The sequence below is a fragment of the Micromys minutus genome, assembly GCF_963924665.1.
Source record: "Micromys minutus genome assembly, chromosome: 12".
Classification (NCBI taxonomy): domain Eukaryota; kingdom Metazoa; phylum Chordata; class Mammalia; order Rodentia; family Muridae; genus Micromys; species Micromys minutus.
This window is the reverse complement of record NC_137981.1, coordinates 27,321,695-27,334,963: the sequence shown is the minus strand read 5'-3', so window position 1 is coordinate 27,334,963 and position 13,269 is coordinate 27,321,695. Positions and strand designations below refer to the sequence as shown.

Genomic DNA, 13,269 nt, shown 5'->3' with positions numbered 1-13,269 from the left:
GCTGTTCCTCTTCAGTTGAATAATTAGAAACAATATCTGATATAACAATTTTGAACAAAAATTGTTGTCTTTTTTCAAAATAGTGTATTTTTATCTCGTGACTATTATTTTCAGCAGAGAAATACCAATTCTAAATGCAACATGCTCTTGTTAAACTGTGTTACCATTTGGCAAATGCTGTTATATTGTAAGTTTCCTGAGTCTCTTCTGGGATGAAGGCCATGTGTCTTAGAAGCTGGTAGAGGAGTTTCCCCTTAGGGTGTGCTGAGGAGGAGTGGCTGGTGTAAAGCCATGAGAGTAGAGGAGTCTCTGTACAGTAGCCATAATAATTCAAGTAATAATTGACTCGAGGGGGCATGAGAGGGGTTTGTAGATTGTTAGTGTTGGATAGTGATGGCACTAGAAGCCTGAACAGCCATTCAGATTTGACTGTTCTTTCCAGTGCATAGTCTAGAGCTGTCTCTTTTCATAGTCTTATAATCCAAATAATGGAAATGGAATTTTTTTTTCACTATAGGAAGTGGAATAGGCTGAGGCTGCAGGACAAAGAGAAACGCCTGAAGCTTGAAGATGACTCTGAGGAAAGCGATTCTGAATTTGACGAAGGTTTCAAAGTGCCGGGTTTTCTGTTCAAAAAGCTCTTTAAGTACGTGCCATTTGTTCTGTATGTTCTGTTTGTCATTGAGCTATTGTGTACAGATTAACATTTAGAAATTACACAGTAGTTACCTGTGGGCCCTGAAGGTACTTGCAGCAATTTATTGCAAATCCAGATGCTGTCAAATGAAATTTTAGCCACATGCTGTTCATTAAAATTAGATGATAATAAATTGACTAAGGTGCGCATTGGGTGTGTTTGTAAACTGATGAATCTGTATGGACTTGTCTCAGCAGACTAAAAGCAACACATTTAAAAGCCTCTGCATCAAATTATGTTTTTGCTTTTAGTAATTTTAAGGCACCAAACTTCTCATTTTAAAAATCAGATTAACTTAAGAAGATTTATATATTAAAACCAACAAGAGGCGTTACAGATATTAAAATCAATCCTTGGAGGAGTTTTTTACTTTTAGTTCTGTGAGGAAACAGAAATTGTTGATTGATTTCTGAGGACCTTGTCTCATACCTAAGGGATAATATTTTTGAGCTGTTTAAATATGCATCTGAATATTTTATGTAGACGTCTTTCTACATAATGTCAAAAGATAAGACACAGACAATACCTTGAGGATCAAGTTGGTGTTGGAAGACTTAACTTCCCTGTAAATTGGCGAGTGCTGTGATGACTGGAAGCTGCCTGAGAGACGCATGCTTGGTCTGTGGCTGGGCAGGACTCCTGTGGTGGACATACCCACTGTTTCCAGTCTCCTCTTTCAGAGGCTTTAGCTGTGCAGAGGAAGTGAGACCATTCCCCAGCTTCTCTCCTTTTCATATCACCACTTCACAGAGCAGCGAACTTCTGTGAGAAGGTGAAGTTTAAGGTCCTGGATAAACTCAGCTGTCAGCCATGCCCTAAATTTATGGAAGGTATCTACTCGAACATAGCATGCTCTTTGTATTTCTTCTCAAAGAGCTTATTTGTGTACTTCTGAGAGATGTCAGGCAAGAGCAAGACCTACAATAATACTTATTTATTTGATTATTGTGCTTGAGGCTGGGATCCAGGTATTCTACGACTCACCATCCCCACATTACAGTTTTATGTCCAGTTGTCATGGTTCTTTGGGTTGGAGGCATTTGGAGTGGGGAGTAAAGAGTAGACATTTATCTCATTAAACACGTAGCAAACCAAGTCCTAACTGAAGTGGTATGGCTGGGCGTCCCACTAGAGGAAGAGCCACTGGAAGGTAGACCCTACATTTCTGGTCATTTCTGCAGACAAGTCAGTTTGTAGCCTAGAATGGCAAATGGTTTGTTCACTGCTGCTTCCCAGTGAGAATCAGCTATAGAAAGATAAATAAAGATTACACTTATTGGCAGCTCTTTTTATTTTCTGGGAAGTAATTATTTATTAAGTAACAAGAAAAATAGTGTCTGTGTTGTACTAGCAAAAAGAAATACCCAAATTATACATTAAAGTGATTTAACAAGGACAGGCTTCTTCTGCATGATCAGACAGTGAGCTGGCAAATGTCCTCAGGAGTCAAGTTAAATGCACAATTTTGTATAAGTGTCAGATTTTCTAGCAAAGAAGCTTCATAGGTAACAGCACCAAACTTTGTTTTACTAAGTATATGTAAGTGTCAGTATATTGGCTATTAACTTTATTATAGTTACTATAAAAATACATGCTTGTTAGTGTTTTAAATTTGTCTCAGTTATGTCTTTCTAGAAAATATTCTGTTTTATCTCTATAAAAGTAATTTAAAATACTTTATAAATGATACTAGATTTCATATTTTCTATTGTAAGAAAATGGAGGATGGAAAGAAACTGCTTTTAAAAAGTTATTTATGTGTATGGGTTCTTTGCCTAAATGTATACTGTGTGCATGCAGTACCCAGAGAGACCAGAGGAGGGGGCCAGGTGCCCTGGAACTGGAGTTCTAGTGAGTTATAGCTGCTGTGTAGGTGCTGGAAACCATACCCAGGTCCTCTGCAAGAGCAGCAAGTGTTCCTAACTGCTGAACTCTCTCTAGCCTCTGAGCTCTGCCTTTTAAAAAAAGATTTATTTATTTTTTTGTATATGGGTACACTGTTGCTGTTTTCAGACACACCAGAAGAGGACATCAGCTCTCATTACAGGTGATTGTGAGCCACCATGTGATTTCTGGGAATTGAACTCAGGACCTCTGGAAGAGCAGTCAGTGCTCTTAACTGCTGAGCCATCTCTCCAGCTCTGATCTCTGCCTTTTTTATGATTAAGTTTTAGCTCAGCCAGTTTACTTTTAAGTTGTGGATATATTTTTATTCTATTTACTATATTCAGTAGAATTGAATTAACAGGGTATAGTTGCACCCCAGGGAGTCAGGCACAGTTTTCCATTTAAGTGCTATTTTCTGCAAGATAATGTTTAACTTCTAAATTTCAGTTTTGAAAGTTTGCCCAGCAAATGTATTCATCTGTATAATTTAACAGCCTCATGAAAAACTTCAATTTGTTTTGACCTTACCCTCCACCGAACTAGTAAATGCAATCTTGAGTTAGTGCAACAGTGCCAAGTCCAACAATTCTGTGTGGTTATTTTCTGATGCTTTGGTCCCATGGGGATAACAGAGTTTAGTCATTTCCTTGCTGTTGTATAATAATTTAAAAATACTATTTAACTTCCTAAAGAGTAAAATTTATATGCTTCTCAAGGATTTTAAGAACTAGATTCTAACCCTTGTTTTCATTTTAACTGTGTAGTTGTTTTATGGTATTTACTATTCAGAATGTAAAACAGTAAAACTCAGGGCATTTACTGGTTCTAGAGCCAGAGTGTAGGTCTTCAGAGCTCAGTCAGGTCTTTTGTCCTTACTCACTATATATCCCTGCTGGTCAGGGTGGTGAGTACACTTTTGTTATCAATGAATATTCTTCACCTGAAGTCTGAGGGCCTGTTTATGATGTGGGTTGGGGGAGCTAGCTCCTTACCCAGGTTTTGTGCACTCTCTGGCTGTTGAGATGCAGTTCCTGGACTGCCTCTCAGTAACCATTTCTCCTTCAGTTATTTCTGTAGTACTTCTCACTGCTGTGTAAACATCCCATTATGCATCTTGTTAAAACCCTTGGGGTGTTAGGGTTGGAGATGGCAAAGTATCTGGCCCACTGTTGCTGATTCTCCAGGGTCACATGGAGTCCAGTCTGGTTCACTCTCAGATTCTTTCTAAGAGACACCAAACTGATAAGTATTCCTTTCCTAAGTCCCCAGTTGGTGGTTTATGAATTCTTACCATTTTAATAAAATTGGACCCAAGGGAAAGAAAAATGTTGACCCTGTGTTGGGTGGATTGATTTCAGAGTAGTCACTAGGAGATCCTGGGCCTGTGTGGAGCTGCTCCCATGTCTTCCCTGCTTTGATAGGAGAAGGCCAGTGTCCAGAGTCCAGCCATTCTGGACTGTGAGTGCAAACGGTCTAATTTGTTTTCATTATATTTAATTTTTAATCTTTTGAGACATGGCATTATCATGTAGTCTAGGGTAGCCTCAAACTTTAAAACCTCCTGCCTTAGCCTCTTGTGTGTTAGGATTATAGGTATGTAAATTCTAAGTCAAGACTTACTCAGCCTTGGCATGCTTGACATTCTGGGCCAAAATTTTTTTTCTGAAGGGACTGACCATAGTGGTGTAGGATGAATAATATCATCTCTGACTTCTGCCCACTAGGTCCTAATTGTTCTTTTCCACATGAAAAAAAGATGTCTGTAGATATTGCCAAATAGCCCAAGGGAGCAAATTATTCCTGGTTCAGGACCGCTCTTCTAGATTATTTCCAAAATGGGGTCACTTTTAAGTCATACAGTTCTGGATTTCAACTTTGCTTGCTTCTATTCTTGTTGTCTGCAAGTCATTCCCCTTCCCTGGCTCCTCTCTCCTTTCCTGAGCCTTTTCTTTCTACCTATAAAATACACCACCAACCTCCACTGTGGAGCCTGCCTAGTCCAGAGCCTTCCTACAAATGGACTAGTTTGTTCAGTGGGAGACATTGGTCTCCCAGGACTGAGATGCATTTGTGGGACTTGTCTTCTCAAATTGTCTTATTTTTATATTTAATTGTGTTTTGATTTTTTAATCCTTTTCTCCAAAGTGTATTTTCAATGTATTTATTATAATTAGCCAAATAAGCAGTGTCTCAAAGTTTTTCTTACACATGAGCAATGATGTTACCATGTAGATTTACACTTAATAACTTAATACTGAGAGAAAACTAATTATGGCACATCTACTGTAAGGAGTTAAGTAACAGCTCACCAAGAACAAGGTCCACAATGAGATGGGCTCATTTGTCTGTGTGTCTGTCTGCTCCTTATCTCCCTCCTTCCCTTCCTTCAAGACAGGCCTGGATCTCCTGGAATTCTGCCATAGCCCGTGTACTGAGGCTATGAACAGGCCCATTGCAGAACACGATTTCAGTGGGCAGTAAAGTAGGAATGATAAACCCACCTTCTCTTACCATGGGAAAAAGCCTTAGCCTTGGTGTGTTTTCTTTGGGCAGGATTGTCCTTTGGCTTTTATCATAAGTGGGTTTTGCTTATGTTTTGTAATTTGGCAGATAATCTTCATACCATTCCATAATAGCAGGTCATTATTTACTCCTGAATACATTTTTGCTTTATTACTTAAACACAAAGCAAACCTAGAGGTTTCTAAGGTTGCATGTGTGAATGGTAAAGAAAGGAAAATACCAGCTGGATTTTTTTTTTTCTGAGAGGGGAAAAGGAGATACTGTTTTATTTTTTACTTAAAATTCTTATTTAAAAATTTATAGTCCTGGTCTTGTAACTTTGGTTAAAATCCTTGAGTGCTTTAAAATACTAAAAGACCTATTGTGCTGTTTGTCTTTTGTAAATAGTCTTTTATTAATTACATCAGTTAATTGTGGAACAGAATTATCCCTTATACACTAATTTTAAGAACATTTCTGTTATTCATACTTGTTTATGGCCTTAAAATTTAATGTAATTTTCTCTAGTAAAAGATAATGTGATTACAAAGCGGCTTTACAGCTATATAAGCTATAAGTTGTAGTGTCTTTAATTTGCTTTTTTGATGCTATGTAGAGTGAAAAAAAAAAGTATCACTTCTTTTTTGTAGAAAAACTTATAGAATCTAATTTAGAATGTTTGAAATTCTTATTTTACAGAAAGTGAGTCAAAGCTAGTAAGTTTATGCTTGTTTATCTAGCTATATCTAATGTTGAAAAAGAATAAAATAGTCCTAATTACCCCATCTATCAGTTTAATGAGAAATGTGTTAACATTCTATGACAAAAAATTAGGATTTTTATGCCTAAGTGATCAAAAATGTATGTCCTTATAAATATAACAGCCATATAAAACACACATCCGGCAGGCTCCTCTGACTGGACTAGAACCTAACCAAATGATTAATTCATGAGTACTTTCTGTTACAGTCTGTATTACCCACCATTTGCCATTTTCTCTTTCCTTGTTGGTGTTTGTTGTTGTAGGTATCAGCAGACAGGTGTTAGGTGGCTGTGGGAATTGCACTGCCAGCAGGCAGGAGGAATTCTGGGAGACGAAATGGGATTGGGCAAGACCATCCAGATAATTGCCTTCTTGGCAGGTCTGAGCTACAGCAAGATCAGGACTCGCGGTTCAAATTACAGGCAAGTGCTCCTCTGCAGACTGTCAGTCTGTGGAGCTCAATTAATATTTCATCAGATGGATTGCTGTGGAGGAGGGTCTTGTGAATTATTGATGACATTTCAATTACAATATTCCTTTAATTCTTTTAGTGGGGGACATCAAAGGAAAAATTTTACGAGACAATGGAGCTGTAGGGCAGGAGAAATTAAACATGTAACACTTGTAATGAATTCCAGGCGTTGATGCTTCATTTTGCAGATGGGCCCCACTAGATATTTTGGGTCAATACAATGTCTAAGGTTAGCTCTTGCAAATGGATTGTTTACAAACTCAATTATGTTAATATCAATAGTTTACACAATATGGAATTTTAAATTAGACATAATACCTTTAGTCCCATTTATTAAATTTTACATTAAAATATTTGTTCTGGCAGGAGACCAGGTAAGCATTACAGTAAGGACGAGTCTGTTCATGGGCAAAGTTGGAGCTTTGAAGAAGCCTTTCTCTACAGTTCCTGCGTACACTAAGTCTGTGTGTGTGATAGCATTTAGAGCTGTTCTCGCTGTTTTGGAGTGAAATTACTTAGTCTGCTCAGTATGTTTTAGACTCCCTTCCTAACATCAACATCTAAATGACTTTCAGAAAGTATAGGAAGTAATCTTAGTCTGTTTCTGCTTGTTTTCTATTACTCTGCTAAAACATTGGTGTTCTGAAAGCATGGACATTTCATCTGTTTGAAGGGGGCACTGAATGTTTGTTCTTGTAATAAAGAGCTGTGAGCATGTCCTTACTTAAGTTGCAGATTATCTTCATGGGAATCTATGTCGGTAAAATTGTAGTGAGATAATTACATAGGGTGTTTGATCTTGGACACAGATAAACCAAGAGTTTGCTGTGTTCCAGTAGGTTCATGAGTCGCAGTGACTGAGGTACTGTGTGGATCTGTGTTCTGTGACCTGAGGAGCTCATTGTGTGAAGTTTGCAGATGTGTTTGAACCGGTGTTGATGTGTTGGGAGTCAGCAACTGCAGAAAAAACATTGTTGCCTCCATTCTAAGGAAGAGGCACAAAAATGTGTAGTAAAGAGCCAGATATGTCCCATAAACCCTGCTACCAGAGACTCCTCCTGAGACCAGCTTTTGTCACTCATTTTAAAATGCAATACTCTGCTCAGTTAACAGGCCAGCACTTTTTGGGAGGAATGTTTGAAGTTTTCAGATTTCTAAAAAAAGATTCATTTTTAGTATGTTTGTTTGTGCCTGTACATATATGTTGGGAGTATGTGCATATGACTGCAAGTGTATGTGGAATCAAGAAGAGGATGATCCCCTGGTGCTGGAGTCACAGGTGGAAGATGTGAGTGGGTGCTGGGAACTGAACTCAGGTCCTTTGTAAAAGCAGTGTGTGCGCTTAACCGTTAAGTCTTCTCTCACCCCTAGATATTCTTCAGAGTCCTCTGTAGGCAGAGAAAACCCATTAAAAGATTTTAAAAGCTGAACATCTTGCAGCTGTTACAGGAAGCTGAAGTGAAGGAGTCTCTGCTGCCAGGTTACACAGGAGGTATTCTTTAGGAGTAGGGTATATTTTGCCTGGAAATATGAAAACATTCCAGCCTAAGAAGTCAGTCCACCATAGGCATCTAAGGTTTTCTGTCCGTGACTGTTCCTTAGCATTTCCAAATGACCTTTTCTGTTCCAAATAGGTCTGGTCTCCAAGCTCTTTTGAGGTTTGATGGCTAGAATGTCCTGACTGTCCCAGTTGTTTCTAACACTTTCTCTCCTATGTGATTTCTGGAATTTTCTCATTTCCCCATTTCTTTCTTCTCTTTCTGTCCTATTAATATGGACCTTGTGTGGAGTTTTAACATTCTGGGCATAGGAGACCTCAAGTCATCCCTGCAGTGTAGTTTTGATATAAAAATTAAAACATGTTCTCTTGAGTGGTGACAATCCTACTAGGATGATGTTAGGGCTTCTAATGAGCATCAGCTGCAATCAATTAACTATCGATGCTCATATTCTCTTTCCATAATGAAATAGTGTGGCATATTGGACTAGCGCCCGGATTGTCCTTATTAAAATAGTATTGGTGGGACCAGCTTCTGAGGATGTGGCAGTGTATCAGCCACACTACAGGGTTGGCTGAAGAGGGGTGTGCCAAGGAGCTCAGTGAAGAATGATTGTGTAACACGTCCTTCTGTACTAGCTGAACTTATGTCTTAAAAAAAAATAGTTCTTAAAGCAACAGGAATGTGTGTAAGCCAGTGTTACATTGTTGACTACAGACGATGGGGCCCCAATAGGAGGTGATGACCTAATTTCAAGGTCTGTGAACATTGTGAAACTTCAAGTCTCTGTAATACCAAGAAACTTCTCTTAAAAGTAGTTTGTTGTATTCATTTGTTTTGATGAATGGTGTATAATTGTTTTTAGAAGAGAAAGAAGCATGTTACATGAATGAATAAGTGAATGCTGGCAGCTATGTTTCTGGAGCACGGTGAACACACTGACTTTTTACTTGAGCATTCTTTATACAATTCTTTTTTAGATTTATTTATGTTATGTACATGAGTATACTATAGGTGTCAGACACACCAGAAGAGGACATCAGATTCCATTACAGATGGTTGTGAGCCACTATGTAACCACATGGTGGGAAATGAACTCAGGACCCGTGCAAGAGTAGTTAGTGCTTTTAACCACTGAATCATTTCTCCAGCCCCTTATTTGAGCATTCTTATAGTGACAGGTCCTTTGAATTTTATAACAGGAAGATGTGAGTGATTTACCTTTAACATTTTAGTTAATACTTGTCTTGGTTGTCATTTAATTAATTTCTAATGAAGAGTTAAAAGTCCTAAAAAAGTTAACGAACTTTGAAGGATAAATGTTACACTTTGTAATTCCCAGTAAGTCCTTGGCCATACATAGCTAGTAGACTTTCCACTCATAAGTTGAAGTATTTGACCATGGAGCTATTGACTAGTCCTAAATTCATTAAGTAATCAATGATAATCAAAGATGAAAGGAGCTATTGCATGTTTGGTAATTGATGCTAATCACTCTAGTACATTTAGCCATTTCGTATCAGCTCCCTGATACCGAGGCTCAGAAAGTGGTTCACTTGCCTGTTAATGGATTTGATTGCCCCCTCTGTGGTCCAGGAACAGCCTACCTCAGCTGTGGGATTTCAGCTCAGCATGAAAACCTCCCAATTCTAACAGAGTGAGAATGACAGAAATTAAAGGACAGCAGTGCCAGGTAGCAGTTCAGCTGGGATTAAATAGTAGACTTATGAGCAAGCATATCATAGCAGTTTATAGAAGGTGTGCTATAAAGGAGAGGAAAATGCTGTACAACCTGAAAAGCAAGCCGTGTGTATGCATTCAAACTTGTTTGAAGGGGAGCATGTTTTAGACTATTGTAGACAGCTTTTGATAGGCCGTTTCCTAATCCCTGTCAAGTGCATATAGAGGACAACTCCCTTTTATTCTCACTGGATGCTATAAAGAAGCTGGCACATTTAATCCTTTTAAAAAGAGTGCTGTCATCGTAGGAGCCTGAGGTCAGGCCAGGGACCAGGGGCCAGGCCAGAGTCCTGCTTTCCCTAGGGGGAGTGAGAGACCCTGACTAGGCCCTGCCTTTAGTAACAATATGGTTTGGAAATTCTTTGGGAAGGGTTGAGTTTGTTAGGACCACTGTATTCTCTGTTCCTACCCTGAGGTCCAGGGAACAGTGACCATATACAACAAGAGGTGAAGGGCTCATAAGTAAACCCAGGCATTTTATCATGTTGTAGTGTAGGGGTAAAGCTTTTAGTTGGCTAGTATCTTACTTTTCTGCTAGACTAATTATTGTTTAGTTATGTAGATGATAGTTTTGAAAATCTCAAGCTCTGTGTGGCTCTCATTGAAATCTTAAAACATTTTTTAGGTTAAGGAATCATTTCCTAAGTTATAATAAGAATATAAAAATTATGCATAATTTGTCAGCTTAAAAATAACCATTCACATTATTATATCCATCCTTTACATACTGTGGGCTGGGCCCTGAGGTCATACCATAAAGAGACTGTCCAGGCTTCTAAAGAGCTGAAGAGGAATGACGTATATTACAGTGGTGTTAGCGTGGGTGGTTACCCCAGGGGAGGCTCATCTACTTGTCTAGGAGAAGGACCAGCTTTTTCAAGGATTAAGTGGTGGCATCAGGGAGAAGAGGGAAAGGAGGAGATGAGTGTTTAGAAGACAGAATGTACACTACATATTGGAGACAGTGCAGGCTGACAGAGTCCAGGGGCTGGTGCTAACAGTAGCAGCAGTAAGACAGGTGAGGCAGGAGCCAGAACTGCATGGTCTCATGGTCCCAGGCTAAGGTGTAGATGCTCTTCCAAGAGTAGTGTGTAGCCATTGGAGGCCTTGGGAAGGGACAAGACATTCAGATTTTGCTTTCAGAAAGTTCCAGAAGATGCCAGAATGTAGATGAGATAGTAGTAGCTATCCTGGAACAGTAGCACTGTATAGGGAAGAATTGGTGACTTAGGAGAGATTTAGGAGGTAGAAGGGATGTAAACTTGTACAGGTGTCTTATGGTGGGAAGCAAGAGGATTGATCAGAGAACCAAATCTGGACTTCTGGTTTGGTGCCTGGAGAATGGATGACAGTTCTGTCATTTGGATTGGAAAGCCATGAGGGAAAGGTGGCATGCATTCCTTTGGGGACATCACTATTGATTTTGACTTGTGCTTCATCTTAAACACCAAATAGCATACATACACAGCAGGACAGAGCAAGACAAATGGCTCCCCTAACCTGGAGAGTGAGTTCTTTTAGTAAGACAAGCACTTCTTCCTGCGGGAGTTGCAGGGGCATGATGTGCTACTGGAAGTAGACTGGGGGATCCCTGCTTTATGGCATACCAGTGCTTAAGACCCCATGAAATAGATCTGTCTGTTTCCAGTGGAGCTAGGGGAGGACCATGGCGAGGTGCCTTCACCTGCCTTCCAGCTCCTGCTTGCTAGGAAATTACAGTGATCTGTAAGGGTTTTTCTTTTTAAATTTATTATAAGCATTTTCTCAGGTCATTAGATATTCTTCAAAAACAGTTTTAATGATTATATAATAGTATATTTTATTCAATAAACCCTTTTAGTATTTACCAAATGACACGGTTGTAAGTATTTCATAGATGTTAGCTGTCAATTTTCATAGTAATTGTAAATTTAGTACTATTATTTACTTAATGATGAGAAAGTGAAATTCAGAGATGTTAAGTAATATGCCCGAGATTGGACAGAGTGGTGTCCATAACCACTGGCTTGTGTTTTATGGGATATTTCAACTCTCCTTTGTCTCTGCACATTAGGTCATATTATCCTTCTAGTATAAATTAATACTGCTCAATGCTTTCTGCAGTGACTCAGTGAGCACTGCAGCTCAGCTTCCCTGCAGAGAGCAATCTCTGGGATGCTCCTCCACAGTGTTGCCATTGCTTAGGGAAGTAGGCAGCGTATCATAGTGAGAGGAGGCTACAGAGACCAGAGCAGGCTTCCGAGCATCCCTCCAAGCTTCTGAACTATGTCATGCATGCTTTCTAGAGCAGTAAAGATGTATTGAATCCATGGGCTGAAAGCTCTGGTAGATGGGAAATCTTCATTCAGACTGAAGCTGCTGTTGTGCTCTTCGGTCTGGACTGGTAAGAAACAGGAGGGAGGAGGCTTTTTGTTGTGTTTTGTTTTTATTTTCTTTCTCACTATTAATAATGACTTCCAAGTGAACCATTTACTGCTTGTTCTTATCATGCATCAGCTAAGGGATGAGTGGATGCATACGAATGTCCCCTACCGTTAACCCCTGTAGCTATTTTCCTTGAAGAAAGCATCAGTACATTTTCATAGGTTATTTTCCTTTTTGAACCATTCAGGATTTTTGTTGTTGGCTACTGGTCTTTTTCTTTACTGTCTTTCATGGTTGTGTTTTCTTCTTGGACTTTTGGGTACAGGTTTGAGGGTCTAGGCCCCACTATAATTGTCTGCCCAACGACAGTGATGCATCAGTGGGTGAAGGAATTCCACACATGGTGGCCTCCATTCAGAGTGGCGATTCTGCATGAAACAGGTTCCTATGCCCACAAAAAGGTAATGGTGCAGCAATCAGCTGCTTTTGTTTGACCGATACTTTGCCTTTTTTTTTTCTTTCAAATGTGCCTACATATGTTTCTTTCATTTTAACTTATTTAGTTATTGACTTGTAGCTCCATCTTATTAAACAGATATGAATAAAGGCATTGGATATTGTAGTTCCTCCCATGTTTGCAGATTTGGCAACAGATTCTCTCCCTCCCTCCTTCTCTCCGTTCCTCTGCAGCCTCTGTTTCCTCTCATCTCCCCTCCCCACCTCCACCTTTGAGACAGCATTTCTACATAGCCCTGCCTGTCCTGGAACTCACTATGTAGACCAAGATGGCCTCAAACTTAGAGATCCACCTGCCTCAGCTTCTCAAGTGCCAGGATTTAAGTTGTGTGCCACCATGCCCAGCTACAGGTAGATGCTTTAAAAGGAGGCTTATCTTTGCTCTTAGACGTTCTGTGACTGTATTATACCAGGCTGCTTTTTCTCTTCCCATCTGTTTCAACATCTAGACTGTAGACTAGATACTGCATATCTCAAGCACAACGGATATTTGCTTAATAAATAGTATAATAATAGTCTCAGGCTTGCAGGCTTCAGTCCTGTCAGCTGGCAATGTGTCTGGCTTCATGATTTCCTGAGTCTGCCCAGCTCCTGAGTGAGATGCAGCACCAGCTATAAGGGCCACAGAGGTCTCTCTTCACCCGAGAGGCACTCTAGCTGCTGAACTCATGGTCTCGAATTCCCATGCACTCAGGACTTTGGGTAAGCAAAATTTTCGATAGAAGTAGATTAGAAGTATCTGTAACAGTCACTGTCTTTGCCCAGGATTTTAACAGATAGGTAGAAAACAATTTGAATTGAGACAATTAGCAAAATAGAACACATTCTG

At 39.5% G+C, this 13,269-nt stretch overlaps 1 protein-coding gene across 1 annotated transcript in view; it reads left to right on the top strand.

Moving 5' to 3' along the window:
- ERCC6 (ERCC excision repair 6, chromatin remodeling factor) overlaps window positions 1-13,269 on the top strand; it is a 68,821-nt gene that overhangs the window by 27,391 nt on the left and 28,161 nt on the right. Inside the window, exons 6-8 of the mRNA XM_080926177.1 lie at window positions 518-646; window positions 6,113-6,271; window positions 12,250-12,385. Coding sequence (XP_080782303.1) covers window positions 518-646; window positions 6,113-6,271; window positions 12,250-12,385 — 424 coding nt within the window. The remainder of the gene's footprint in view (window positions 1-517; window positions 647-6,112; window positions 6,272-12,249; window positions 12,386-13,269) is intronic.